Source organism: Dromaius novaehollandiae, chromosome 17 (assembly GCF_036370855.1).
Source record: "Dromaius novaehollandiae isolate bDroNov1 chromosome 17, bDroNov1.hap1, whole genome shotgun sequence".
NCBI lineage: Eukaryota > Metazoa > Chordata > Aves > Casuariiformes > Dromaiidae > Dromaius > Dromaius novaehollandiae.
In genome coordinates this window covers 12,363,371-12,390,435 of record NC_088114.1, presented here as the reverse complement: position 1 = coordinate 12,390,435, position 27,065 = coordinate 12,363,371, and the positions used below count along the sequence as shown (strand labels likewise).

General features: G+C 40.1%; 2 protein-coding genes across 4 annotated transcripts in view; both read left to right on the top strand.

Annotated features, from left to right (window-relative positions):
- The first annotated feature begins 288 nt into the window (after nucleotides 1–288).
- On the top strand, nucleotides 289–20,542 carry RAB36 (RAB36, member RAS oncogene family). Of its 3 annotated transcripts, XM_064522225.1 has the most exons (13): nucleotides 289–504; nucleotides 2,043–2,200; nucleotides 2,977–3,065; nucleotides 4,248–4,336; nucleotides 6,957–7,022; nucleotides 8,080–8,181; nucleotides 9,894–9,958; nucleotides 10,572–10,623; nucleotides 12,057–12,138; nucleotides 14,939–15,029; nucleotides 15,563–15,682; nucleotides 15,906–15,998; nucleotides 16,939–20,542. In XM_064522225.1, exons 3-12 carry the CDS (start codon nucleotides 2,997–2,999, stop codon nucleotides 15,968–15,970), a joined length of 801 nt encoding a protein of 266 aa, XP_064378295.1. In that variant the 5' UTR covers nucleotides 289–504; nucleotides 2,043–2,200; nucleotides 2,977–2,996; the 3' UTR covers nucleotides 15,971–15,998; nucleotides 16,939–20,542. The 3 variants fall into 3 exon arrangements, with proteins under 3 accessions (XP_064378295.1, XP_064378294.1, XP_025974962.2); XM_064522224.1 differs by having other exon boundaries at nucleotides 15,906–20,542; XM_026119177.2 differs by lacking the exon at nucleotides 289–504 and having other exon boundaries at nucleotides 1,851–2,200; nucleotides 15,906–20,542.
- Nucleotides 20,543–23,266: 2,724 nt separating this feature from the next.
- BCR (BCR activator of RhoGEF and GTPase) overlaps nucleotides 23,267–27,065 on the top strand; it is a 109,311-nt gene continuing 105,512 nt past the window's right edge. The window contains exon 1 of the mRNA XM_026119087.2: nucleotides 23,267–25,536. Coding sequence (XP_025974872.1) covers nucleotides 24,018–25,536 — 1,519 coding nt within the window. The 5' untranslated portion in view covers nucleotides 23,267–24,017. The remainder of the gene's footprint in view (nucleotides 25,537–27,065) is intronic.

The following is a 27,065-nucleotide window of genomic DNA, read 5'->3' as shown; positions in this document are numbered from 1 at the left end:
AACACAGGAGTAGATTCTGATTTGTTGAGCATTAAATCCATAAAAGAAAGATTGCTGCTTTAAAAAGTATTTTCAGGAAAGCATTTACTTTCTGTAGCATTTTAAGCATTATTTAAAGTAGAGGTTATTGTAATGAAATAGACTGTCACTAAATACACACTTGCAAAGCTTCCTGCTTTTCAATAGGAATGTGAGCTTTTCTCAGTGTAGAAGCGGTGGGAGGAAACCAGGTACTACTTTTGTCCTTCAGTGGTAACTCTGCTCTCATCCTTTTGGCAGGAGTTGTTCTGTCTTGTGCTTCGCCATAGCTTTGAATACTGATCTTGGTTGGTAGCCATGATATTAACTTTATGTGCAGCTCCTGAATGTATTCCTCAAATCCTTTATCAATCCACAGAATCTGTTGATGATACTGTTCCTGCAATGCTGATGTAAGCAGGGGGATGATGCCATGGAGACAGTATATTCCCAGTCGTCTGTGGTGACTGAGTCCCCTTCAACTCTGTAAGAAAAGAAAATCTGGATCTCAGTACAGATCATTCCCACTATTTTTAGCAGCTATGTATTTCTTAAATGATTGACCCTTTCCACTAATTGTGCAGCCAATCTGTTGATTTGGTAACTTGAAATATGATTGTGTGTGTGCAAGTGAGAGAGAGAGACAGAGATTTAGGTTAAATACACTAGATGTTAGTAAATGGCCATTCTATTTAAAAATGTTTCTGTTTGGTTACCTTGGTCCCTACTGTACTTTGCATTCATTGAGACTGGTGAATTGATTTTTGCAGCTTAATTTGTGAAAGAGCTCTAGGAGACAAGCAGTGAGTCAGCCTATGTACACATGACGTGTTTACATGCTTAGGATGTGTTGATCCAGAACTAGGGAAGGGTGGAGAAAGCAGGTTACACTGTGAAACTGTTACCAGTTGTCAGGGTTTTTCTTTTTCATTTCAGAACTGTTATTTTAAGACATTAACATTGTTTTAAAACCATTCAAACTTGCCAAAAAGGTGGGTAGTACAGCATAAAAAGATCTGGATCTCTCATGTTTTATACAGTCACAAGTAGCATTATAAATAGAACTAGGCATATAGTAAAATACTGTAATGCCACCTTCTCTGCTGAATAGCCCATCAGCTGCAATCTGAATTCTCATTTGTTTTTCAGTATGGTTGTGTTCACGAGTGCCTGAAGTGATTTAAAAGTAATCCCCCCAAAAGAGAATAAAACATTAATTTTAAGTAGTGGACTAACGATTCTGTTGAACAGTATTCATTTTGTGTGATTGTGAAACACAACTGCAGGTTTTTCATTATAACCTTATGCATTTTTTTAATTTGTTTACACTGATTTGTCCTTTAACATTTTTAGTGTGCTGCAGGAATGGGAGAGGCTTGTCTCCTGGGTGGTGAGAGCTCCAAGCCTGTTCCAACATTATGAAAGCTCTCACAGTCTAATGGCCATGTTTTCATTGTCTTTCTTTTTTTTTTTTAATTCAGAAGTTTAAATCTTAGTGAAACAAAATAGCAGAATCTTTCAGCATACTAGCTTACAATTAGTCTAAAACAGGAAAAGTAGGGATGAGAGCATATAGTCTAAACTAATGAGTTGATTAACAACACTCTGGTAATGCAGCAGAGTGCTGTGATTTCTTATTCTTTGCTTTTAGTGTTTGGGATGTTAGAAAGCAAGATTATTAATGACTAGAAAGACATTTCTATAATGCAAAATAGCTAATTTGTGGTATGTGCACGCTGACTCTGAAGTTGAGATGAAGTCAAGTTGAAATTCTGAAAAAAATCCCTCATGAGTTTCTTTATAATTGCTAGTATATTTAATATTATTATAACAATTCCCTACTCCATTAGTTCCTTGTCTGCTGGGCTGATCCTGCCCTCTGCATTCATATATACAACTACCTTTGAAGTAAATGGAATTATTTTCTTAGGCAGGATTAGGGGACCACTGAGTTTACTAAGGAGCAATTTCTGATCAAAGAAATCTGAATAGCCACTAAAACCAGTCTGTTCTTTTAAAACTAGGACTCTACGTGTAGTTAAGTTACTCCATTCCAACTCCGCCTTCCTAATCCTTGAGAGACGAGGAGGAAGGGGACTGTTGCAAACCCGTTTCTATGGCCACGCAGCAGCAGGCAGAGCTGTTTGTGTAGCTGGGAACCTGCTGCATCAGCTGCTGCACGGTGAGTCCTTCCTTACGCTTTGCTACGTGATGAATGTTCTTATTAGAAACATTCTTTTGAAAGCCAGTAAGGAATTGGTACCTCGTTAAGGGTCCCCTCCCCCAGCAACCCACGAGGTTTCATTGCATAATCAAATTGATGTGTCTCAAGTGGGATATCTTCATGTGTTGGTGGTTTGGTTTTTTTTTCGTATGAACACTCTCCTTCTTTCACGTCAAACTATCTAGTTACTTCATTCTGTTTGAGCCGATCTTGGATGAAAGTTTGATGTCATGCCAAGAAATGTGGCAACTTCATCATCATTCCTCCTTTTCTCTTATGACCAAGCGTGGTATCCCCTCATATTTATTAACAGGCTTTGTGCAGGTGCATTTTAAACAGTGAGCAAGATTTTAAAGTTAAATGTTGCAAAAGCCTTTGAGGGGTAAACTACAAGAACTTCTGTGGAATTAAGTGAGGAAGTCTCTGCCCTTGCATGAAATAAGATGTGGTGCTTTGTAGTTTCAGAAAGCCCCTATTTGCTACTACAGCTATACACACTGAAGTGGCCCCTTTTACATAAGAAACAGTGATTTTATTTATTTATTTATTTATTTATTTAAATCATAAAGTAAAATAAAAGAACTATTAGCTGTACTGGAAGGGAAACAAAGATGATAAGTCCATAAGGACTGTGAATGGTTTTTTTTGTTTGTTTGTGTTTTTTATAATATTTCCCCTGCATTGAGATGATTCCTGATTGTTATGCATCTCTTTACCTATTTCTTGTTTGGTAGGATTGAACTGAATTTGAAGAATGAAGTCTGGCGTAATGCGTTTGGTTCCCCCAGTGAGTAGGGACAGAATAATCTCCCAGTTTCCCAAGGTAAGTGTTCTTTATCCCTGTGGTCAGGGTATGTAGCACCTGCCATTTGGGGCTTTTTCCCCATGTACAATAGTATTTTAATTTAATGTAAAATTGTTGTTTGTTGCTAAAATTAAAAATTGTTTAATGATTTCTTTCACAGATGAATGGGACTTCCTTTTCACATTCAATTATGATATCTTTAATAATAAGCCTGAATTCTTCCTTCAACATCTGCAGAAAGTGATTTTTGCCACACGAGCATTATCTTCTAATCCCTACCTTGTTCTTTCAGTCAAACATTGATAACTGCCATGCTTAGACAGTTACTACACCGAGGGGAAATGAGAACCATTGCAGATATTTAATATGCGGAAAAACTAATTAGAGCTATGTAGAGTTTTTTGGTTAAAGTGTATGAGGCAGTTTCCTTTTTCTGTGTGTGTGTGTTTAGGAACCTTAGTCAAACACTAGGTCAAATGCAGTAGGCACTGTAAAAATACAGATAGAAAAGATCATTCCTGTCCCCAAAGAATTTTGTACTTGAAGTATAATAGGAGAGTTAAGGACAGGGAAGGATGAAGAACTACCATTCCATTTTTCAGTTGTTCAGAAGTCCCTTTTAAGGGAGTTAATATTTTTTCATGTTGATCTCAGCTCCATATTTTGTTTTTAATTTTAAGAAAATTACCCCAGTTATTTTAGGCAAATATAAGCTAAAACATATTTTCCTCTTTTTGAGCCAACATCTAATTGAAAACCAGTAATAGAAACAGTGTTTTATGCAAGAGATCCAGAAGACTTTCTAGTGAGAATGGCATGTTGGTTACGTCCAGATACGTTTTTTTGTTTTGTGTTATATTACTGGGATAACTTAAGGTACTTCTTATTGTACAGAATGACGAACAAATGTGTTTGGCTGTGGGACTTTAGCTAGGGGTAGGATGTTGACACTCTGAAAAGTGGTCAAACAATGGAGAAGGTATTTACTGTCTGAAGGAATATTTATTGAATGCACCTGTGAGGCAGCTTGCCTGCCTTCTAACCCAGGCTATCTGTTTTCTTAAGCCAGGGTATCCCTGTGCTTGAGAAGCTCTTTGAATTAATCTCCTTATCTGTTTTTTCATGCTGGTTGGACTCCTTGCAGAGTTGCTTTATCATGTCACACAGTTTATCTTAGTAGCTGTTCTCTCCTGTCTTCAGTGGTACACACCTGAGGCCTGCCTGCAGTTCAAAGAACACTTCCATGCACAGGTCAGAACTGCCTGTCAGCAGAGTGCTGGAACAGCTGGGTAAGTTTGTAAAATAAATAAATAAATAAAATATGCATTAAAGTAAATATTTTAAAGTCTTCTTTATAGCCTGCTTCCTTCCCAGACTTATCCTCATTACTCATCTTCCTCACTGCAGTGTTTCTGAAGGGAACTAAGCCCATGCACATCGCAGTTCTCTGTCCTGTTTGACAATAGATGGCTAAGGTTCTCCTTCTTCCCACAAGTTCCAAAGATACTTCTCCTGGTGGCATAAGCAGAGTTGAAAAAATGCAGGAGTTGTTTAGCAACAAATAGCTAAATTCTTAGTTTGAAGGATGAACTGACTGCTTAAGATTAGTGTTGGATTTTGCCAGTACAAGTCAGTATGACAAGAAAAGGTACAAGGAATAGGTTAGAGGTAGCCTTGTATTCTCCATTGATATCGGTACTTACTGAGTATGCCAAATTGCTAGTTAATAAAGACTGAGGGGAGAGAGGGAAAAGATTTCACTGATGCAAATCTGTAGTAGTTCTACTTTTAAGTCATTTGAAGTACACAGGAATCTAGCTTTGTCTTTTAAAAGTATACATGCTGAGAAAATGTTCTAAATGTTTCCTTAAAGCTGGAGCAAAATTCTGGAGTAAATATATAGCTTTGAAAAATCCAAATCAATTTTTTGTTTCTCGCCTTTCTAATATTCCTTAAGTTGTTTTTTCATGTCATCCCTCTCCCAGAATTGTTACTTGTACTGATCTAATTGCTGAAGCAAGGCTAAACTGTGTTAGAAATTATCCCTATTCGGTTAAAATAAATAGCTGTATGTTTTAGTAATAAATACTTCTATGTTCCAGTGTGAAAGATGCTTCATAAAATAAAGCTACTATGAATGCTGACAATTAGCTCACTATTCTTTTAAATCTAGAGTTGTTAATTACCATAAGACTTGTCATGATATCTATCTTTAGACAGAACTCTTTATTTGTTTCACTAGGGAGTCTTGCTAAAAAATTGGAGCCAAAATATGGCTCCCTGAGAGGCATCAATGAGTTTATGGCTTTTTAGCAGCACAGTCACTGTCTTTCATGTAACTTTGTTACAAGTGTCAGGGCAATTCTGCTGGCAAAATATGCTTTACTGAACCAAAACATTTTTCCCCCACCGTAACTGAGATGTATTTGTTCTTTTCAGAGTAAACCATCTCCCCAGTTCATTTAATCTGCTCATGTAGTATAGCTAAAAAGCTTTACATTTTAAAATTAACCCCCTTTCCTGTCACTGCTCTCCAGATATTATTATTATTACATCAAGATATGATTATTATTTGGGGGGGAAGAATAGATGACAGACAGACAACTATTTGGTACAGTCAGTGTAAAACTTGTTGGGAATAATCACCATCTTCCTTTTCCATTATCCCAAGTAACAGAGTATTTCTTTGTCATTTGGAAAGGTAGTCCGAGATCTTGATCAGTGTGTTAAATTGTCTAATCTAGGGAGATTTCTTCCCCAATGAGAATTAGTGGAACATACACACCTAAACCATCACTTCCTTTTTTTGCATTTCCCTTAAGGTAGCTGGTTTTATTCAGTATCCTGTCAGTACCAGTTATTCAGGCAGAGACATGTCAGCAGCATAGGGGCCTGTGTCCACCATGTTTGCATTGTGTAGCACAGTACATGCTTTCCTTTTCCTGAGATAGTAGTTATGCAGCTTTCCAATCAAGATTGGGACTATTTAGAATAGATAATTTGCAAACAGCATGCCATAGAAGCCTGATATAACTAGAGGCAGCATTCAATAGAAGATTAATGCCATTGTTTAAAAAGCTGTTCCTTAATACAAAAGAATGTTAAACCTCTTTAGCCATTATTGTAGCATGTGCACAGGAGATGTCAATCCAAGTTTAGGTCAACAAATACAGTTACATTCAGTTATCCATCTATATCTCTTAAAAGATACGCTGCATTTCAATTTTAAGAATGCAGACTGAGTCACCTAAAGCCCATCTGCTGCTTTCTGTGGGAGGACCCAGAGCAAAGAGGATTATTTGCATGAAGCGAGCTTCAGATTAATACTATTCCAGATAGTCAGGAAATGTATTGGCCCTAAACACTGTGGTTTGTTTTGTTTGGGTTTGGTTTTCCCCCTCCCCAGAGACAAATTTCACTGTAGATTATTTTATTGTCAGCTAGTTGTTGTTCATGCACATAGAACTTGATTCTGTGCAATTAAAGTCAATGAGAAACTTCTGTTGACTTTTAATGGCAGAAGGATCTAAACTTGCACTCTTTAAAGGGCTGATAATGATTCAGATACTGTATGGCTGTATCTGCAAACTCCCAAATGTGTATACTCGCAGTCGAAGTGTTTTTAATAGAAAGGAGCTTCTGCCCCACTGGCTTATATTTAAGAAAAAAACCCATACAAAGTAAGAAGTGGACTGCTTCTGCCCCAGATATGATTTTTTTGTGACATTCTTTTTCTTTCTTACAATTTAAGATTCTGATGTTGTAGCACAGTGGCATTTAGGTAGACTGGAATTGCAGATACATTTGCTCACAATCACTTGAAGTTTAAGGATCTAAATCAGCATTTTTATGGTGAGAATATTGAAATTGCTACTAAAAATATTTAATGTTTTGAAATATTTATTACAGGCTGAAGCTATCCAAGGTGGTTGTGGTAGGAGACCTGTATGTCGGGAAAACCAGCCTCATCAATAGGTACAGTATATTTCAGCAGATGGTTTGATTCTGCTCTTTCTCAGTTTGGAAGTGTATCAGTTGTTGTAGTAAGGCTCTCAGTATTCTGAACTGAATCTAAGTGTTTAGACTGTTTTCATTCCTCTCCATTCATGATGGAACTTACAGTTTCTGTTTTGAACCATGGTTTTGTTATTAAATAGAAGACAAAATGAAGTCTACAATATGAAACATACTCTTCATATCATCACAGAAAGTCATGCTTATTCACTTTGGTTAGGTCTTCGGGGCAGCATATGTTATATTCTGAACTATTTTTATCTGGTCAAATTTTAGATGATTTGGTGTTTCCTTAAGAAAACCATTCTAAAGGCTACACAATTAACCAGAAGGTGCAAAAAAAATCTCTCCAGTGTCTGATTTGGGGTTTCATGTTTTTAGCTTCATTAGGAGAATTGTTCACTGAAATAGTTTCTAGATCATCCTGGTGCAGGTACCTATGTCTATAGGCTGCAAGATTGTACAGAAAGCTCATGTTTTTCCATAGCTTATAAAATGAGGCAGTTAAATGGCAGAATGCCTTAAAAAACAGTTTTTTTTTTTTAATTCTTCCCCAGATGCTAAAAACAGCTTTTAAGCTTTTTGTATCTATCCATTTGCAGTGGATAGAACATTGAATTTCTGTAGTTTGTGATTACTCTGACAACTTTTTGTCTATGTTTGCATTTTCAATTATTTCTTCCAAGTTGTTAAGTAGTTTTGGGAAAATTTTTAATCTCGTTAATTAAGTCCTTTAGACTAAAACGGTAAGATACTGTACTTTCCTTGGCAGTCCAAAAATATTTTATCCTGATTCTCATCTCATCCTGAGAGCTTGCTGGACATATGCTTTCTAGTTTGTGTTACTCTGTATGTTGTTTTTGTCATTTCCTTTCTTAGTGTTTTTATATATACATCTGCAGGATATAGCCACTCCACAGTTAATTCTTTTCTTTACAATTTACCCTACGTAGTACAAGTGCTGCAGTTATTTATAGCTGGGTGTTGCTAGTATTTTACCCTATTTTTTTCATTGCAGATTTTGTAAAGATAATTTTGACCGAGACTACAAGGCAACCATTGGAGTGGATTTTGAAATTGAACGTTTTGAAATAGTTGGAGTACCATACAATCTCCAGATGTAAGTTGAACCATGGTGGCTAAGTATCACGCAGAGTACACTATGAGCAGAGGTGAATTGCTGCACACTCTGGTGGGATCAAGATTTTTAAAAATTCCATATAACATAATGCGATCTGAAAAACAGTTTCTGCACCTGGACTTTTAGTCTTAGTTTTAGTTAAAAAAAAAAAAAAAAAAAAAAATCTCTTGAATCTTTCATCCTTAGAAAATGCTATGATTTTATCAATAAAGGTTCATCTCAAATGTCTTGCCCCATGTCAGTGGCATTCTGCCTTTTTTACTGAAGTCTCTTGAAAAACGGGTGGAAGCATTTGCAACAAATTTCATCTAGTGCTACCCTTACACTGTTCTATCATTTGGATTTAGTAGGCATAGATGAGCATAGAAATCAGCTTTGCTAGGGGATTTATTTCTGCAGCCATTGCAATCAATGTCAAGGTATCCAGTGTTTTTTAACATCACCTAGTAAAGGACTAAATTTTCCCCAAACTATAGAAAGACTCGAGTGCTTTTGTTAGAATTTGAACCTAGAATCTTTCTGATTTTCAGGGTTTTTAAAATCAGGCTATTGGGAGTCCTCACTTTCTCCAGCATAGTGTGGCTCTTCTGAAAGATGTCCTTTGTTATTTCCAAAGGCCAGCAGTACTCTGCAGAAGGCATTATCGAATCTTCTGTGCTATGGTGCATGATCTGGAGCAGAGATGAGATGCATTGGGTGAAGTAATTTAGTGCAAGTATATTAAAACCTTTTCATTTAGGAACACATTTTCTCTGAGATGTCGTTGCCTAAAGATGCAAATAGATAGCTAGTGGGTTTTGTTGAAAAATACCTAGACATCCATTTCCCACTGGTTTCAGTGCCATTGCATTTTTGAAAATTCTACCAGGCACTATCTTCATCTTTTTGGAATTTGAGTGCTGTTAAAAATCTAGACTGATACACTAGTGCATTGCCAATTGATGCAGTAAGGTTCGTGGGCTACTTACCTTTGGTTTGGATTATCTGCAGAATCTTCAGTGGCTGTGTAGAACGTTACTAAATGGTAAATGCTAGTGCCCCCTCTTGCTGAGAGGTTTCCCTACAAGATAAATGTGAGGCATCAGTGACTGGTGATACTGTGCTATAAAAAATATCCCAAGCCTCTGCGGTGTTGCCAGTAGCTGAGAGAATAGTATGTCACATTCATTAATAAGAAGCAATTTCTTGAAACTTGAGTGGTGGTACCATTAGTACCTGGTGGACTAAGCTGTAAGTCCGTAATTTATAGTGCATGGACATGTATTGTATCTAGCAGTTGCAAGACTCTAGTAGGGGCTAAAATGTAATTTAGCTAGTATTAGCACAGAAAATACATTTTCAAAATTAGATTGCCCTAGAAATAAATACAAATGACATAGATGAGCTTTGAAATGTTTTAAGAAAACAGTATTGCCATGCAGAGTACATATATTTGAACTGACTCTTCAAGAACAGTCTCCAAAATGACTGGTGTGAAAAAAAGATAAAAACAGAGTTAAAAAGTCTTCATTAAATAGTAGAGCTTTATTGTATTTCTATCAGCAGTTAATGAATAACATGTTCCAGATGGTAACACTTCTCTGGTATCACATTCTTTTCCAACTTGTACCAGTCTGTTGCTTCATTAGCATGTTTACTCAGGTTACACTAGGTTTCATTAACCTGAAATTTCTCTCTTTGCCATTGCACAGATGGGACACAGCAGGTCAGGAAAAGTTCAAGTGCATTGCATCTGCTTACTACCGAGGAGCAGAGGGTGAGAACAATATTAATTTGATCCTGGCTGTGACTTTATAAAGAAACATGCAATGCATACACCTGTAAATTGCTCTGGCAAGGTACCTGTAGATACAGTGTGGCGTAAAAGATTCTCTATTATCACAGGGAAAAAGGGACCAAAAAACTCACAGATATATTTATCTATAGATAGATTGTCACACCTGCAAGCTTTGAATGTTCTGACAAGGCAGACATAAAAATTGGCGCTTGGATCTAGGGGGAAGAGAATTTGGGTTTGGGTAAGTTTCTTGTTGAAATTAGGAGAAGTGGGTACCTTTGACATTCCCTTTGAGAAAAGAGAATTTTTGCAGCAATTAAAGTGGTCCCAGAATAAAAGGAGCATGAATACTCTAGACTGGAATACAGGTAAAGACCAAATAAAGTTGAAGACTGTGGACTGCAGTCTTACCGGCTGCTAGAGAAGAAAGGAAAGTGAGCAAATAAGTAGTCTCCTGTCTCCTCTGGTTTAAATATGTTGTTACACTTTGTATTTAATCATTCTCCCTGTTGAACAGGATGCACTGAATTGGAGAGACGTCTGATACACTTTCTAACTTAATTACTTTTTTCTGTGTTGTCTTCTATTGCAGTTATAATAACAGTGTTTGATCTGGCTGATATCCAGACTTTGGATCACACGAAGTAAGTTTCTGGATTGTGGCTTAGCCACTAAGGCTTTTGCGGGAGGTCTAGTTGCCTTAGATAGCCTTTAGTTGCTTTAGGAGTTTGGAGTTGCCTGGTAGAGAACTAGATAGATGGTGAGTGTGTTTTTTATTGAGCTAAGAAATCAAGGCTGACATAGTCACTTGTTTGGATTATTTAGAGTAGGATTTTTCTGAACAAATGCAAAGCATAAATTTGAACTACTCACCCTTGACTTCCTTTATAGTCAGTGGAGAGAAAAAGGCGCTTTCGTGAGAGTTGGGTTGTTCCAAAACTAGACAGGTAGGAAAAGATGAGGTGCACTCTAAAAGTATCCATTTTTCTCCATTTGCTATGAGTGGAGTAACAGGCTGGCATCTAATGCAGATGCTGAAGTTGATGAGATAAATCTCATGCATAATGTCTCGAAAGCTTCTCATTTTCTAGGTGTAGTGCTAGCCCAGTATTATTTTCTTTCTCAAGTTTCTGCAGATACTGCTGGGACATAGGCTGTCAAAAAGAGGAGCAAGGATGAAAAACTCAAAATGTATTTAATGTAGACATAATTAGACTTACTAGTACAGATGTATGTAATGGTTTGATTACAGTAGCACATTAACTGGTACGAATAAGCTTGTTCTACTTTCAGTGCAGACTATAAAACCAATCTATGTTCCACACAGTTGTCTCCAGACTGTCACTTAGAGCTAATGTATTTCTAACATACTGTTAGGACTGTAATACAGGTGCATGTTTCTCTACAACCTGTATTCTGACCTAAAAGTGTATTAGAGTATTTTCTTAGAGTACTGCTGTGGTGCTTAGCTCATTAGCATAGGTCTTTCTAAAATAATATATATATTAGTGTCTCTGCTTGGCTGAAAATAATTGAAGGCTGTGGACCTGATTCCCCCACTGCCCTTCTCGTTTTGACTTGTACTAGATGACTCAAAAGCAACTTGATTGCCAGAGCAACAAAAATATAAAAGCTTATGAGACAAGAATCAGGCAGCCTTCACAGGGAGCTGTTTTATAATCTTGCTGAATAGATTATTTCACTCCTTATTCCCTTTCTTATCTAATCTGCTGTGTCATTCATATTTTTTCCTCTGCTTCTTGTTTTCTTATTCCTTATCACTATCAAAACTGATTTGGTCCCTCCTTTATACTGATAAATACCATCTCTGGGTGCTAAAATCATTGTTGAATTTACACTGTACAGTGGACATGTTTGACTGAACTTTTCATTAGTGGAAGGCAGGTATTCAAAGGGGTTGGAATAGCTTCTGGTCTCTTTCTGTATAGAAGAAAAGACTTTTGATATACTAATAAGTTCATCCTCTCACTTTTCCTGTGATCCTATTGTCTGTCTTTTTTCTCTTATATCCCTTAGTCCCTCTGACTGATTCTCATCTCTTTCTTCTGCATTTCAGACAGTGGCTGGAAGATGCATTGAGGGAGAACGAGCCAGATTCCAGCTTCATCTTTCTGGTTGGAACAAAAAAAGATTTGGTGGTAAGTAGATCAAATGCAACTGAGAAAATCGAATTTCCCCTAATTCCTTAAGTGATTTCTCTTAGAAGTTATACACCATGTTGTCAGGACAAAGAACTTGAGGGAAAAACCTAAATCAAAAGAAAGAAGATCACAGATAAAGAGGACAGCAAACTTGGAGCCAAATTAAGAAAGCATTTTCTAAAATAAATAAAATCTTACTTCTTGAATGTGACACCATTTTCATAAGAAGAGGAGGAGATGATGCACTCTCCCCACATCATTTTGTTTCTTGTGTTTGTCTTTCTCTAGCTATCACTACTTAATTTTTAAAGATTCTAAAACAAGCATGCTTCCTATATTGTTTAGTTATATTTTTTCAGCTGCTGCCTGTGGTATTACTTATACTCTTTGGCCCTTAGCCTTTCTATTTTCCACTGGAAAAAAAACATCCCAGAAAGCTGCATGTCTATCAGTTGTCCTGAATGCTTTGCCTGTTGCTTATGTTGCTTTTTCTGAGTTGGAGAAAAAGTGAAATATGTGAGATCTCTGAGGGCACAGATGAGAAATCTTGTCTCAACTAGAATTCCTTCTCATAGGTTAGATTTTGTTTTCAGAATGATGACACTTTTAACTGGAAAGAAGGCAAGAGTAAAGCTAAGGACAGTGCTTTCTAGGTATTACGTCAGTGTGAAGACAGTATCTTTCAAGCTGAATTCACTCTGCTTCTCATCTTGCTGTTATGTCATCCTTTCCTGACTTAGAATTCCTCTCAATTGTGCAGAGGTTGCCCACTGTAAGACATCGCAATCAACATGTGCTGCTAGGGAAGCACATTACTATGTACATTAACATATTGCTTAAACTAGAAAAATTCAGAAACATAGATGTAAGACAAAAGCAAATTTCTGGTGAATTATATGCTCTCTTACCCTCTCTCCTAACTCATAAAATGGTTTATAGAGACTATATCAGTATGAGAGTCTAAAGGGGCATTAACTTTACATCTGGAAAAAAGGTATAATGGGAATTAGAATTGAGGAACTTCATATAGAAATACATACGTTAAAATTTAGCAAGATAATTGGATTAAAAATCAGAAGTCAATAGACATCAAGGGCTTATGACTTTGCTTGGTACATGCAAATCCCTGATGTTACTACTATAATAAGAAGTTGTCTGCTAGTCATCTGTGTCATGAGTAACAGTCAGTGTGCCAGCCAACAGTCTTGTAGTATCAAGAAACTCCTGACATTGTGAGTCTGCTGCTGTGGGAATCTGACCGAGATCTTGATTCTTCACGTACTTGCATAAGTAGTTATGCATTTAGAATTAAATACTTCCATTGAATTTGCCAGATCCAGAAAGACATGTGGGCATTTTAAACTTTCAACACATCTTTTTCTGCAGCAGATGATTTCATAACATTAGTGTCTGAAAAATTATTTGATGGAATGAAACTACTTAGAACTTTATTGAACAAAATACAACAGGACCTTGGTCTCATCAGAACCTGGAGATATTGCTTGTGTCCCTTCTTTAAAGTGAATGCACCATGAACACCAAGAGGGCTTTCAAAGCTGTGCTTCATGACTGTTAGAAAATAACAATTTATTAGAACAAATATATAGAGAAACCTTGTATATAAAAAGAAAACTCTAAATGAGACAGATTAAAATGGATTGTAAACAAACTTCTTGCTTTTCTTGCGCAGTGGGTCTTTTTCTTCAGATCTATTCTCAGTCCAGCAACTTTTGATGGCTTCTTTTGCTGCATCTTTTATAATTTTCTTTTGTCTGCCCCCTGGGAAAAGTGTCTTTCTGACACCTTTGAGACTTGGCTGTTTCTGCGTTCCCCGCTTTTTCCTGGAGTCGCCCAGTCTCCAGTTCTGCTTTCTAAACCAGATGGCACTCCAGGGACTACATTTGAGTATATTAAGTTGCTTTTGGGGAGTATATTCATCTGCTTTTGGGGATGAACATCCCTTCTCTCTAGTGGGTTCCTCTGACTAGTCTACAGCAGCCAGGAGAAAAAAAATGGACAGCTTTACTCTCTCTGCTACCCAGCTGTTGCCATTTTAATAAAAATATATAACAATACACAGAAATCTGTGCAAGCAAACAGGACAGATGCCACCTATTATAAAAGGGCTGGAAACTGAAACCAAATAGCAAGATACTGAGATGACTGATCACAGAAAACAAACGAGGGAAAAAGACCTAAAGATAAAGGTGCAAAAAAGCAAAATCTGTTAAGGGGGGGAGAAATCTTAGTCTTAAAAAACCAAAAAGATATAAGAAAGAGCAAAAAAAGTAAAAAGGAGAAGGCCATTTTGTTACAACATGGTAAAAAAAAGATGAATTAGAAAAAGAACTGAGACAGAAACAAGAAAGACTGAGCCCAAAGAACCACTGTGATTGCTTGGTCCTGTAACTCTTCTGCTGAGAATGATATAGTGACAAAAGTTTAAAGATCGGTAATGGGGCTATGTCTTTATAGCTCTCTGCCACACTACAATGTGATACAATGGTCACCCTTGTTAGTTATTGGGGTTTTTTGTTTCAATGCTGTGAAAAATAAATAGAGGCTTGCCATAATAAGTGCTTTCTCTTTTTTGAAAGAAATATTGAAAAAAATATTTGGATTTTTTTTTCACTGGTTCTGTCTTAATGCATGTCTTACTGCACAAGCTCCAAGGCAAGGCCAGAAAGGCCACTGTGAAAACTGGAAGCATTATAGTATAGGTGCTGACATTACTTCTGTATTATTACTGGGTCAAATACAGTTCTTATGTTATAGTTATTCCTTGTTGTTTACTCAGTCAGATGCTGTGTGTGAAAGGACAGAACTAGACGCCATCCGCTTTGCCAATGAAATGCAGGCAGAATACTGGTCGGTTTCAGCCAAAACAGGTAAGTTACTGCAAAGGATGTAAGAACAGTGTAACCCCAGAGGCTCATGTTAAGGCAGGAGAGAGGTTAAAGTTCTCTCTTCCCTGGTTCCAAGAATGCAGGTTTATTTTTGTTGCATTTTGAAACTTTAGGTTTATTAATGGTTCCTTTTTTATTTGAGCATCTGTATGTCTGCTTGCATTGTCATGTTTACAGAAAGGAGTACTTTAGCTGCTGTGCATTGTCTCAGCATGTTTATTTTATGGGTAGCTGTACAAAAATGTGTGTGCACTGCTACTCACGTTAGGAATAAAAAAAGCTTATGCCACAAACTGAATTCTCTCTGTTGTTGACTAGGAATAACGGATTGGATACAGCGTACAATATTTCAGAGTAAGGAAATGCGACATTCTCATGGCAGTGATAAGAAAGGAAGAGGGATTGTTAGGGACTTCTCAGTATTGAGCAATGGTCTGTCCACAGCTGTGCTTGTTTGTTTGATCATGAGTTGATGTGCAGTTGTAAAAACATATAATTTCTGTCCCGTTTCCTAGGGGAAAATGTCAAAGAATTCTTCTCCCGAGTTGCTGCTTTGGCCTTTGAACAGTCCATGATAAAGGAGCTGGAGAAGACCAGTGGGCACATGGCCCAAATTGGGGCAGGAAGCCTCATTAGTATGTTAAGTTTTGCTTCTTATGTACATTTTCCTTGTTCACAGTTTGAAGGATTGGGGAGGTTTCTTGAGCACCAAAGCCTGTCTCAGCCACCTGCAACTTTATTTACTTCAGTGTCTGCCTCACTTCTAGCATGTAGGAGTGACTGGGGCTGTATCTTGCTTTTGTTACCTTATGGTGTCATTTCTTGTGAATTAATTGTATAACTTCTTGGTTTCTACAGAACTGGAAAAGAACTTGATGGAAATCCCAGAAGGCAATAATCAAGCCAGCCTGAGTTGCTGCTAGCTGACTTCTGCAAGTGCCACGCTTCTAGGTACCCCAGCATAGCACACCTGCAACAATGAAAGCTCTCAAACCAAAATAGAAAGTTGTATTTCAGGAAATGAGGAAGGAAAAACTGATCCAAACTTTCTTTCTGAGACTCTTGCTGCTGTAGGCTCACTTATGCTGGATGGTGCAATTGTTACCTAAACCTTTATATAGTGGAAACATGACATCCTTGTCTTAATGCAAGAAGACATTGCCAGGGCCTTGTGTTCATCTGTCTGATAGATACACTTACAGTAAAAGTTCTGTAATCTTCGTGTGCTGTTTTTGGATAATTTTCTAGAAATCTTGGATAGTGAAGTGCAAATCCTATGGGAGCAGAAAACAAATGGCAGGTCAGAGTAAAGGGTGCCATCCATAGGGTTTTGCCTTTTAAAACAAGATCAGATCATTGCATAAAGTTACTCTGAATTGCTTTTAGGCTCTCCAAATATATTAAGATTGTTCCAAAAGAATTGTTTTTTAATAAGGAACAGTTATGGGAGCCACAGAAATGCAGACAGCATAGTTTTCATAGTGATACCTCCATCCAGGAAAAATCTGGGGTTTTTTTGCCTTTTCCACTTGAAAATCAGAGCCCAGTATTCAAATATTTCCAGGCTTGCGAGAAGTCCAGACATGAACTTTGTTGTCTAATATTTTGAAGGTTAGAGCTTTTTTGTTTGTTTGTTTTTTAATGTAGGTAGGTGGAAGTATGTAAGATGCTACCGAATAGGAATGCTATTGTTTTCTGGTCTCCTGAATAAGAAATAATGGTCACATAAGTGCATGGCAGAGAAGAACTAAACTTCATGTATTTCATCTTCCAAGGAGGATGCAGAATCCTTCTCTATACTTTGATGTTCATGAAGCTTATCTACACTGCAGTTCTAGCTTGTTGCTGAGAATTACTGACATCTTATTCTAACTACATTTTTTGTTTGTAGTATAATGTGGCGTGATTCTGGAACCATGCTACAGTCTCGGTCATAAACTTGTTCGTGCCTGTCTGTGGTAGGAACTCTGAGCCGGTAAGGTTAGATTCAAAATTGTTGCTAAAGTAGTAGTCACTTTATCTGCTCTTACTGGACACGATCATTTGATAACTTGATTCTGGGAGCAATTTGCTCCACACCTTAATGGAAACAATAATAGTAGAGAGATAGTTTTGCTATTTTGTGAAAGACTTTAAAACTGTGTGTGGGTTTAGAGGGATAGGAAAAGATGGAGTTCTCCAAAGTAGACACATACGCTTGTTAAGTCCTAATGGATTTGCCATATGAAGATGTTGTTACTGAATGTTTATTGTAGAACCTTCTGTCTGGACATACTGCTGCAACTTAGTATGCTGGCTCCGTCAAAAAAACATTGCCCCAGTTTTACCTACTCAAGTATCTTTTTGACATAACCTTGTATAGTTCTTTAGAAATTCCAATCATTGTTTAATGGAGAGAGTTTAGCTCTTAGTACCATTGAATTTCATGTAAGTAAAACAGCTTTACATCACTCCTCTGCTGTTTGGGCAACAGTGAGTGATGACAGAAGACACTGCTGTTTTAAAAGTCATACCTGCTGATTGAATGGCAAATGACATTGCCAGAAATTACTGTAATAAATATACAATCAGTATTTGTGAGGATAATTGATTTTGATAATTAAATTTCAAGTGTGAAAGTACAAAAGAAGTGGAAAGAAAGTACTGGAAAAATCAGACAGAGGGAAATAAAATGAGTGTTATCTCACTGACTTTTACTATTCAGTTCTGAGTGCCTAGTTGATGGTGTTCCTCTAAAAGTCATGGGACTGTAAAACTTCCACTTGCACTAAACCATACAAATTACTATAAACACTCTAATTAAATGAAAGAGTTATTAAAAGAATCAAAGTGGGACAACATAAAGACTGCCTCTTTAGAAGTCTTTACATTAGCCGTTTATAACTCTATAGTTCTAAAACTCAAATCCAGCATTATTTGTTATGATGGCATAAACAAGAGTGGATCATCTTTTATGATGCTCTAAATTGCATACTGCAACTATTTTAAATGGAGAGAAAGAAGAAAATCTCTGTACAGTTATGTTACCATTTCCTCAGATGTTCATTCAAGCATTACAGAAACCTCAGTATCTAGAGAACTGATTATAACACGACCTGTCAGATTTGAGCTGCTGAGAAAATAAAAAAGGTCGTAGACATTTGTTAATAGATCTACATATCAAACTGAAAATGTTCTAGATTCTCAGCCATTTTCTCCCCCAAACTGTTTAATCAGAAATAGAAAAAAGTGGGGAAATGATGCTTTAAACATCCCTTTTATTACTTTTATTTTCATTTGACTTATGATGTAAATTTGAACAGCTTCATAGACTATAATGAATACAGATCTTCTAGGAACTCTGTGTCTTTATCGGACAATCTTCTCTTTGGCAATTGTGCTAATTCTGTTGGCAAAGACACAAATGTGGCATTTGGTGGAGAAGATGAATATGTGTGGGTATGTAAGGAGTTATGTGTAATATTTTGACCTTACGATGTTCTATGTATTTGTTCATCTCAAATCTGTTTCACAAGGATGACGAATATACACTCCCCTTGTACCATGCTTTCCACTGAGTGGGCAGCATAGCCACGGTCTTTGTGTTTACTGAGTTTGAATGAGTGAGTAGAAAAGATGTTTCACTCTACTGCAGCATATCGTGTACATGTATAAAACATTTTGCGTTTGTATAATGCTTTTCAGAAGCAATTTTTCAAGCATGCTGTAACCACGTAAGCACTGCTGACTACTGTGCTGCAGATGAGTACTGCTAACCTCAGTTTATAGCTACATAAACGGAAGCTCATGAAGGTAGTATTTCTGATTTTTTGAATAAGGGCTTTATTTCTCATAAGGAAAACTTTATTTCTGAAGCAATTTGAAACTCAGAATTTTGTATCTGGTTTTCATCCCTTTTTTCCCAATTCTTTTCCTAGGTGAAATTAAAGACTTACCTTATCGTAGGAAGAAATTATTCTTAAATCAGGCTTCAAGGCTGTGCCTGTACTACCTATGATGAATAGGCCAGAGTCTGGACTTCAGCCCAAATTTTCCTTGCATGCATGCACTTTGGGCACACCTCAAACGTATCAGAGGAAAAAACTTGGATACACACTACCAGTTAGATGTCATCCCAGCCACAATATTCCCCTTGAAGGGGGGACAGGTTCAGCACGGCTGTGGCAGTGCTTGCTCAGCTGAACCTTCACCACCTACGCCCATAGCGCATTCTGGCAAGTGCTCATGGCAGACAAGCTGGGCTGTCTCTTTGCTGGAAGGGTTGGTAAGGGTCCTGGTTGCCAAAGGTGGGTTTTACAGGATAGCATGCCTAATACTGTTGCCTATGCTAGGTGCTATACTTCAGTGCAAAGAAAGTGTCAGTGCCTACAACTGCAAAATGACTCGGTAACAAATCTAAGAAAAGACATCAGGATTCCAGGATATATTTTTTTTTCAAAAAATTTCCCGAAGATGTTGCTTTTGTTACTGAGCTCTATTCCCATACAAAATCATGGGGATGCAATCTCTTCAGCAATGCAATCACGTTGCTTGGAAAATCAAATGCAACAGTTTTTTTCTAGTAAAGAGAAGTTTACAACTGCTAGAATGCCAGATGTTGCAGGAAAGGCAGTTCCCTTTTTATATATGGGGAATCCTAAACTTTGAAGGAAACAGTTATTTTTATTTTCTGTTAAGAAATACAATTCAGTACATTGCTTGATGTCATTACTGGTTTGTATGTTTTGTAGTTCCAAAAATTTCATGCATAAAAGTGATGGCATAAAAAAGCTTGTTGGTCCATAACTACCACTTGGAAATGGTCTGACTCCATCCAGTCTATGATGGATGCTGTGAGGCTATGTTTTTTAAGCCCCACTGAGACTTCCCCAGCAAAAAGCTCAGTATTAATAATTGATCATCTAAAATGAATCTTAGATCATGTTACAACTGATGAATTACTTAGGAAAGCACAAAGGAAAGTCTCTAACTTTGGCAGAAAGATAAACATACTATTACTTTGCAAGTTCTTAAATGTTTATATCTATCTGCTGTGTGTTTTATTTGTGCATGTTTATCCATTCTATCAGCCACTCCATTTGCTGTGAAGAAGCCTTAATATTTGGAAAGCAATGTCAGAATAACTGTACTAAATCTAGACATAGGCTAAAACACAATTTTCATGCCAGTTGTTGAAGTCCTCACAGTACTCATGGCAACAGTTTCATTGCCAGCTTCCTTGGGGAATTTGCTGCTGAGAAATTGGAGAAGGTAAAATTCAGAGATACTCTGAAGCAAAGTTAAAGGGCAAGTGTAATAATCTCCCGAAAGAAGTAGTAATGTTATGCTGTTTCCTGTCTTAATAAGTAGAAGCTAATGTGCTTAATGAGTTCCTATTTAAGTAAGTATGTATATCTTATGGAACAAAACACCTGGTAACGGATCAAAAGACATTTAAGAAACAGTCAACTGGCAGGTGAAATTAATTTTTACTATAAAAGCCTTTCTTTTTTTAATGATGCTTCTGTCTTTTGACTGATTAGTTGACACTTAGAATATTACTTTTTATATTCTTATAGGTCATGAGATCAGCTCTCTCCTGTTGGTTCCCAGTTCAGGCTCTTCTCACTGAGCTACAACCAGAGTTCATTCTTCCTGAGTAGACCCGTCCCAGTTCTGTGCCTTTTCAGGCTTTCACCAGTAGTCAAAGCTTATTCCAGGGAGTACAATATAACCCACTGGTGAGTGAATGCTGTAAACTCCTTTCTGTCATCCTCGGAAGATGCGAGTTACTATGAAGTGTTCTGCTAATGGAAATTGTAGCAGACTTTGCATTTGGTATTGGAGATGCCAGATGAGTTTCTTGTATTTTGGCCATGAGGTTGTTCTCACAAAGAGCAATCTCCATTTGCTAATCCTAAGAGGGGGTTCCCGCTTTCCTGGGATCACAGGATAGCTTAGGTTGGGAGGGACCTCTGAAAGTTACCTGGCCTTGTCAAACTCTACTACAGAATGCTGTCTTGTGCTGCAAAAATACGGTTTCTTAGTTTCAGCTGCAGATGAATCAGAAATCATGTTTTATTTCTGTTTAAAAAGACTCCACTTTTGTGCTTCCAAATTATTTCCACAAAACTCCTACTGATTCTCTCGTGTGAGATCCCGCTGAAGAAACAGTTCATAACTCAGCTCCAGCCAGGGCTTTTAAGGCTGAGAAGACTGGCTCGTCGATCCCACAAGAGGGAGCTCCACGGTCACTGAAGTGCTGTTTCCCCTGCAGCTGGGAAGGGCTCTGCAGGGCCTGGCAGGCCGGCAGAGGGGGTGGGCTGGCTGGGCTGGCTGCGGTTCAGCCCTTCACCACGACATTCCCAGCCTCAGCTCACACGTATGTATCCACCACCACAGCCTTAGTGACATTTTATATGCTGTTAAAATAATACTCTACTGAATGCATAAAGTATCAGCAGAAGCTCAGAGACTCATTCAATGCCCACTGGGATTTCTGATGCTGTAATACCTCAATAGATACAGAGGGTATGATTGTTTCGTACTGTTATTCATCCAAGTTACATGTGCACACAGAAATCCATCCTCTGGCTCGTCAGAATTCCTGCTGCCTCCAAAAAGGGCATGGATGTGAGAAAAGTGAGCCCAAACAGGAAAAAAAAAAAAAAAAGCCTTTGCTAGAAATAAAAAGGAATCAAAACTGTGAGATTTGATTAAAAGTGATGTACGTATTCAAAACATATCCCAATGATATATCTGTCATTATTATAATCATGCTAGTACAGTCTTAAACCCCACATTACTAGAAATACATGTCACAATTTCATTGTTCAAACTGGCAAGGAGGCAAAAAAAAATAACAGTATCAGTAATGAAAAGCCATTTACTTTTTCTCTGTGAAAGACTGAGATTTCTTGAAAGATTTATAGAAGTATTTAATGAATACATAGCTTTTATTTTTATTTGGATTATAATATGTTTTCCAGATAGATCAGTCAATGCCCTGTATGTGTTAAAAGCTGAGGAAACAAGTGCAGGAAAAGAGGTTAAAACCAGGAAATGAACAGCAAGCAGAATCTACAATGCAAAACTGAACGCAAGATTAGCCATTTGTAACATGTCTGCAAATATTTGAAAAATATTTTTTATCTGGCATATGAAAAGGCTTGAAGAGGAAAATGCTTTAATGGATTATGAAGCATTATGTATTTGGCAGGTAAGAAAGACTACTACTCCTACTCCTGTGGACTTGCGCTTTTCATCCTAGAATTTAAAAACACTTAAGCTTTGAGATCCTATAGACTCAAGGAATTATATTAATTATTGCTGGGACGGTATCTTACTATCTTTTCTAATAACACATACCAGAAAATATATAACCCACTTTGATGGGGTACAGACATGAAAGAAGCAGGTTTATGAGGGATTTGGGAGGTACATATTGATGCATTTTCTCTTGTCCTAATGGGCAAGCTGGAATTCCAGGTGTATTTATTATCACTTTTCCAAAGGTTAAATTAGAGTATGGGTAGGATATAGGGCCTAGGCAAAGCCATGTACCTAGATTGCAGAAGGAACACACCTCGGGGGCCAGGCTTCTGTTTAAACCTGTCCACAACGCCTGACCCAGGGATGGGGCCTGGGGCTCTTAGCCGCTTCAGCTAGGATAATCGACAGGGCGAAAGTGAGACTAACTGAACAAAGCAGACTTTGTCATTAATATTGTGGTGATTTCTGAGCACTGCCTGCCCAGCTCAGAAATCTGGCTTGTCATTTCAGGGCATAGCTGCCTACGCAGGAAGGGTGGAGTGAGTGACAGGCCCCAGCGACAAACCGCCCTTGACAGTCGTGGGGGCAAACGTGGCCTCTGCAGGGGCGAGCTGCAGCAGGGCTGGGGGAGCGCTGCTCCGAGCACAAGGGCGAGCGCGGGCCGTCCTGCGCGGAGCAGCGCGGTACCTGCAGAGGCTGCGTGCGGGGTATGGTCTCTCCGAGCCCGGCCACACGCGCGGCTATCTGCCGAGGTGCCCAGGCCTGCGGCTGCGGGGGTCGCAGCCGTGAGCAGGCGGGCACTTGCAGCTCGGTGCCTTTGTGTCCCCGCAGCCGCCGGGAGCGTGTCCGGGGAAGGGCGCGGGCCGGCCCCAGCCCCGGCCCCAGCCCCGCCGCCCCCCGCGCAGCACCGCGGGCCCGGCCGCCCCTTTAGGAGGCCCCAGCGCCGTGTCAGTGGCTGCGCCGGGCTCCTCCGCTCCCCTCCCCTTCCGCAGCGCTGCGATTCGGGGCGCCGCCGCCGTCAGAGCCGCGCCGCGCCATGGGCAGCCGCGGGCAGCCGCCAGCCGCCGCCGCCGCGCCCGGGGGGCTCCCGCGGGGCTGCGCGGCGCTCGGGCTCCGAGGGGTAGCGGCCGCGGGCCGCGGCGCCGCCCGGCGCGGGGGCTGCGGGAGCTGCGGGAGCGTGTGCGCCCGGCGGACAGCACAATAGCCGGGAGGAGGAGACAGGGAAAGGGGCAGGGGGAGAGGAGGAGAGAGAAAGAGAAAGCACAACACGGGGGCTGGCGAGGGGAGGACGGCGCGGCGGCCCCCGAGCGCGGCGGAGCGAGGACCGTGCCCAGCACGGCGGCGGCAGGAGGTGGGTGGGCGGGCGGGGGCGAGCGCTGCCTCCCCCCCCGCGCCCGGCCGCTCCTTTGTCCGCCCCCTGCGAAGCGCCGGGGAGCGGCGCGGTGGGAGCGGCGGTGCTCGCCGGCGGGAGCTCGGTCATGCCGGGGGGCGAGTAGCGAGTATCCGGGGCTGGGGGCCGGCAGGAGCCGGGGAGGAGAGACCGCTCCGGGGATTGGCGTTCGCCGCCCGGCTTCCCTGCATGGACCGTGAAAGGGACGCGCTGAGTTGACGCTGCCGGAGCTGTTTGTGCTTCTGCATGTGAGATCCGGTTGGTTTATTCTCTCCACCTCTCTCTCTCCAGCTTCCCTTATTCCCTACTTACTTACTCCTGTATGCAAAATGGTGGACCCTGTGGGGTTTGTGGAGGCTTGGAAAGCGCAATTTGCAGACTCTGAGCCTCCCAAAATGGAGCTGAAATCTGTGGGAGACATTGAACAGGAGCTAGAGATGTGCAAAGCATCTATCCGGAGACTGGAGATGGAGGTTAACAAGGAGAGGTTCCGCATGATTTACCTGCAGACTCTTCTGGCAAAGGAGAAGAAAAGCTATGATAGACAGAGATGGGGTTTTAAACGTGTTTCTCAATTGCCTGAAGGGGGTGCAGAGCAGCAGACCCAAGACCTGCATCATCACCAGTCTGCTGACCAAGATGAATACGAAAAAAGCAAGTCACACCATGGGGAGGAAAAGTTCAAACCCAGGATACCCTCCCTACGGAAGCTCTCCACCCAGAGCGATGGGTCAGACCTGTCGCCCCTGGACAGCCCCCATCATGGAGAGGGAGAGCAGGACAGGTGTAAGTATTATGGTGAGGAGAAACTGAAAAGAGTTGCAGAAGATACGGAGAATCGCTGTGATACAGATGGGTCTCCTTCAAAACATAGATCAGCTTCCACCCGCAGGCTGGTGGGGTCTGCTGAGAAGGAGGGATCATTTGAACCGCTTTCGAAGGACAGAGGGAACACCACGAGTGTGGCAGCTCTAAGGTCCAATTTTGAGAGGATTAAAAAGGTTAATTCACATTCTTCTGGGGATAACAAGGATGTTGTTGAAAAGCCCTTTTATGTGAACATGGAGTATCATCATGAGAAGGGTCTAGTGAAGGTCAACGATAAAGATGTTTCTGATAAAATAAGCTCCCTTGGTAGCCAAGCCATGCAAATGGAACGCAAAAAGTCCCTGCACTCCCTCCCTTCTAACATGGTACCCAGCTTTAGTGAGTTCCAGAGGCCCGCTTACAGGGGAAGATCCTCCGAGAGCAGCTTCGGCTATGATGGAGAATATGAGGACGCTGAACTGAACCCCAGGTTTCTCAAAGATAATCTGATTAATGCCAATGGCAGCAACCGCCCACCTTGGCAGCCCGTGGACTTTCAGCCCTATCAGAGTATCTATGTTGGTGGAATGATGGGGGAAGGAGAAGGGAAAGGACCTATCCTGCGAAATCAGAGCACAACTGATCAGGAAAAGCATCTCACTTGGCCTAGGAGATCTTATTCCCCCAGGAGTTTTGAAGACATTGGAGGAGGATATACTCCTGACTGTAGCTCCAATGAGAACCTTACCTCCAGTGAGGAAGACTTCTCTTCAGGGCAGTCCAGCCATGTCTCCCCCAGCCCCACCACTTACCGCATGTATCGGGATAAAAGCCGTTCTCCCTCCCAGAACTCCCAGCAATCCTTCGACAGTAGCAGTCCACCAACCCCCCAGTCTCAAAAACGGCACCGGCAGCAGCAGCAAGTCATCGTGTCTGAGGCTACTATTGTGGGCGTACGCAAAACAGGGCAGATCTGGCCAAATGATGGTGATTTGCCTTCTGGGAGATGTCATCAGGACAGCTGTTTCCATGGGGATACAGGTGTGTACCTCTTATCTAAGCAGCTTTTCGTTTAGTTTTTCATGTGTGGAGTGGGACACAGCATCATGGAAATGAACGGGAGAGGCTTTCTAGGTGATCCTGGGTGAACTGCCCAAAGGGGGCAACTGTTTAATGTGAGAAACTTGCACTTATCCTGTAGTTGTCCAGCTCAAGGAAGTTCCTGCAGAAATATACCTCAGACTGCATTTTAGAAACATGGATTTGGTTCCCAGAAGGGTTGACTCAGGATTTTTTTGAAGGGATCAGCTGAATCCCCCATAAATCAGTTCTCAAAAGTTTCCATGTGTACAAGGTAAAAGGGGGCCAGAGCTGTCCTTCCGTCTTATTCTCCTCCTGAGAAGTAGCTAAGTTCCACCCCAGAGGTGGTAGCATGTCAAAACCTGAGGGTTCGGCTGGAGCTTTACCAAGATGCTCCTCCCATAATCTTGTTTTTTCCTGCCTGTATTAATTGGGGTGCTAGTTTCTCATTCTCCCTCGTGTCATCCTTCAATTAGAGATGATTAGAGGTGGTGATTGTGCAGCCCTGTTCTTGCAGCTTCTGCTATCACTAAGGCAGGGAAGAACTTAGAATATTAGGAAGCCCAGAGGGAGAGCTGTTAATTTAGTTTTAGCACAGTCAAAATTTTTGTTTTAGGAAGAGCAGGGCACCTTTGAACCCATTCTTATGTAAGCTATTCAGGCATGTAGATGTTTGTGTGTGATCTCAGAATAGATTAGAGTTAGTGAAAGAGGGGAACAGTGAACTATGTTGGTTCAGATAGATTCACCGAATCTGTGTGGACACCTGAATGTGTTTAGCAACACACAAAATGTAAACACTCTCTCGTGCTAATGCCAGTAGTTTTCTAGGCAGTAAAGGAGAAGCAATGAATTCCAAGAATGAAGAAACCTGTATGATTGTTTCGATAGACTTCTATCGCTCTAAGGTTGTGAGTTATCTTGTGTGGGTTTTGTTTGTTTGTTAGTTTTCCTCCCCTCTTTGAATCTGTAATTTTAATAAGGGATTAACTTGATATTTGACAACATGATTTAGTTCCTGAAGTGGCAGGTGAATCAGAGCCCTGGAGAGGCTCATAGAGAGGAGCCTATCAGGTTGTGTCGCTTTCCCAGGTTGTGTCAGATTGATGCACAAGCTCGCAGAAGAGTGACTTAGCTGGAAGGAGATTCTTGACTGTCCTTTCCCTGCTGTTTGTTTTGTGCCTGCAATATTTTGGGTGAGCAACAACTGAGGGAGAAATTTTCACAACCCTCCCTTCCCTTATTTCTGATTGTTGTGTTAGTGGAAGGCTGTACATTTGTAATGGATGTTCACCGTACATGAAACCTCATTACCCTGTCCTCATGGTGACTTCTTCCTTATCAGATTAAATACACATATTTGTTTTCTATCCAGAACTACTGCATTCTTGTTTGGCCTCATGCATATGTGTGTATCTTAGAGGGAGCAGAAGTAATGCAGGGGAGAGGCTGGATCTAGTGCTGGTTTAAACTGAGCTGCAGCCATCTGT